This window comes from Eimeria mitis, genomic scaffold, assembly GCF_000499745.2.
Source record: "Eimeria mitis Houghton genomic scaffold, Emh_scaff6138, whole genome shotgun sequence".
Classification (NCBI taxonomy): domain Eukaryota; phylum Apicomplexa; class Conoidasida; order Eucoccidiorida; family Eimeriidae; genus Eimeria; species Eimeria mitis.
Window position 1 is genome coordinate 1 of NW_013574344.1, and position 1,638 is coordinate 1,638.

The 1,638-nt window shown below is 47.5% G+C and overlaps 1 protein-coding gene across 1 annotated transcript in view; it reads left to right on the top strand.

The window, feature by feature from the left end:
- Positions 1-116: 116 nt before the first annotated feature.
- EMH_0086170 (uncharacterized protein) overlaps positions 117-1,638 on the top strand; it is a gene marked incomplete at both ends in the record, with an annotated part of 2,437 nt that continues 915 nt past the window's right edge. The window contains 4 exons of the mRNA XM_013500996.1: positions 117-177; positions 328-510; positions 639-752; positions 997-1,038. Coding sequence (XP_013356450.1) covers positions 117-177; positions 328-510; positions 639-752; positions 997-1,038 — 400 coding nt within the window. The remainder of the gene's footprint in view (positions 178-327; positions 511-638; positions 753-996; positions 1,039-1,638) is intronic.

Consider the following 1,638-nt stretch of genomic DNA (forward strand, 5'->3'; position numbering starts at 1 on the left):
AGGTCACAGGCGGCAGAGTCATACCAATACCTGCTGAGCGCATATCTATCAAGAAGGTTCACAAGAAAATCGACGTAGTCAAAACAGAGAACAAGAATGCTGAAGAACCGGAAGAAATGATCACACTTATTCCGCCTAAGCCGGAAGTATCTCCAAAGCTGGAAAAGTCGGAAGATGGTAAAGGCTTGCAGATTTAGCAAACACCCCTTCAGTTAATGGAAAGGCAGTTGCTGCAGAGAATCAGAATTTTCAGTACTCCCCACTGTATTAGGACTGGGAATGACCTACAGGGATAAGATGTGTTTTGGGAATTGCCTGCTCCTACAGCCTGTGTGCAAGTTGTACGCCTCTACGAGAAGTATATTGAGGGCTCCGCCATCAAGGACGTTCTCACGCTCTACGAATCCGCGATGAAAGTGCCGTTGTTTGCATCAACGCGGTCAGAACTTGGATTGAAAGAAGATGAAACTTCACTGCAAAAGTTTCGCCTAACCTTATGTGTGATGTGTGGTGAGACCTTTTTCTGGTCGTTTTTTGCTTTATTGGATGGGGAACTAAGCACTGCACTTCGTTGGTTGGGTTCCTAGCAAATAATGAACTCTGCTCATCGGTGCTTCTAACGATCTTTGTGCCTGCAGCTAAGCACATACCCGCCTTGCAGCTAGCAACAGGGGAGGAGAAGGAGCAACTAAAGGCTTCCATCGAGAAGAGCAAGGAGGCATGTGGCGTGGTGTACGAGACAACTCAATGGGGTAAGGGGCCTGTCTTGCATGATGCTTAGGGCGACTTACACGTCCCCCGGGGCCAAAAGGCCAAAGCAGCCAAGAAACGAGGAGCAGCGTAGTCTTATCGCCCCATCTGTTACACACTGAGCCTTCTGCAACATGTCGGGTTTGCGAACACATGTTAAGAACTGTAACTTTCCAGCAGAAACAGGTGGAATTTACCTAGTATGGCAATTTCGTTCCTCCGTGTGATGATGCGTTTGCTTTCCAGCCAAGGAAATTGAAGGCGGCACACCTTTGGCTTCTCCAACACGTGAGTAAACTCGATAATTCCGACTTTTTCGCGTCTTAAAAGTCTGCAGATTGATCGCCTCACTAAAACAAATTTGATTGGCTGGCTCCTGCCGGTGTTGATGCGTTGCGATGTGTTCAGCAAACTCACCTGTAACATCGAGCGTGCAGCTGAACTTACAAGTATCAGCCATTTCCCATCGCCTCCTTGGAGGAATTCAACCCCTGCTGCAAGCTGCTGAAAATGAGGCAAAAGCCATAGAGGTCTGCGCCTCAGCTGAAGTACTGGGGAGGTCCCTACAGGATGCAAAGTGCGTCCTTCTTCGCAAGAGCCCAGAAACAAGCTCTCCGTTGCTGCTGGCACTTGGTGGACTGTCCAGGGCAGCGGCAAAAAGGCTACGTATGTCAAAGCATGCCCCTCCTCATCCCCCCCTTGCCTCCTCACCTACAAATTGAAGTCGCTTAGAACCCTAGAACACAGAAGCTATATCTGTATCTATATATATCTGCATTTATATCTATATATTTATGTATCTGTATATCTACATATGTACCTATATCTATATGTCTATGTCTACTCCATACTCGATAAACCATGCACGTTTGCGCTGTTTGCAGGTCA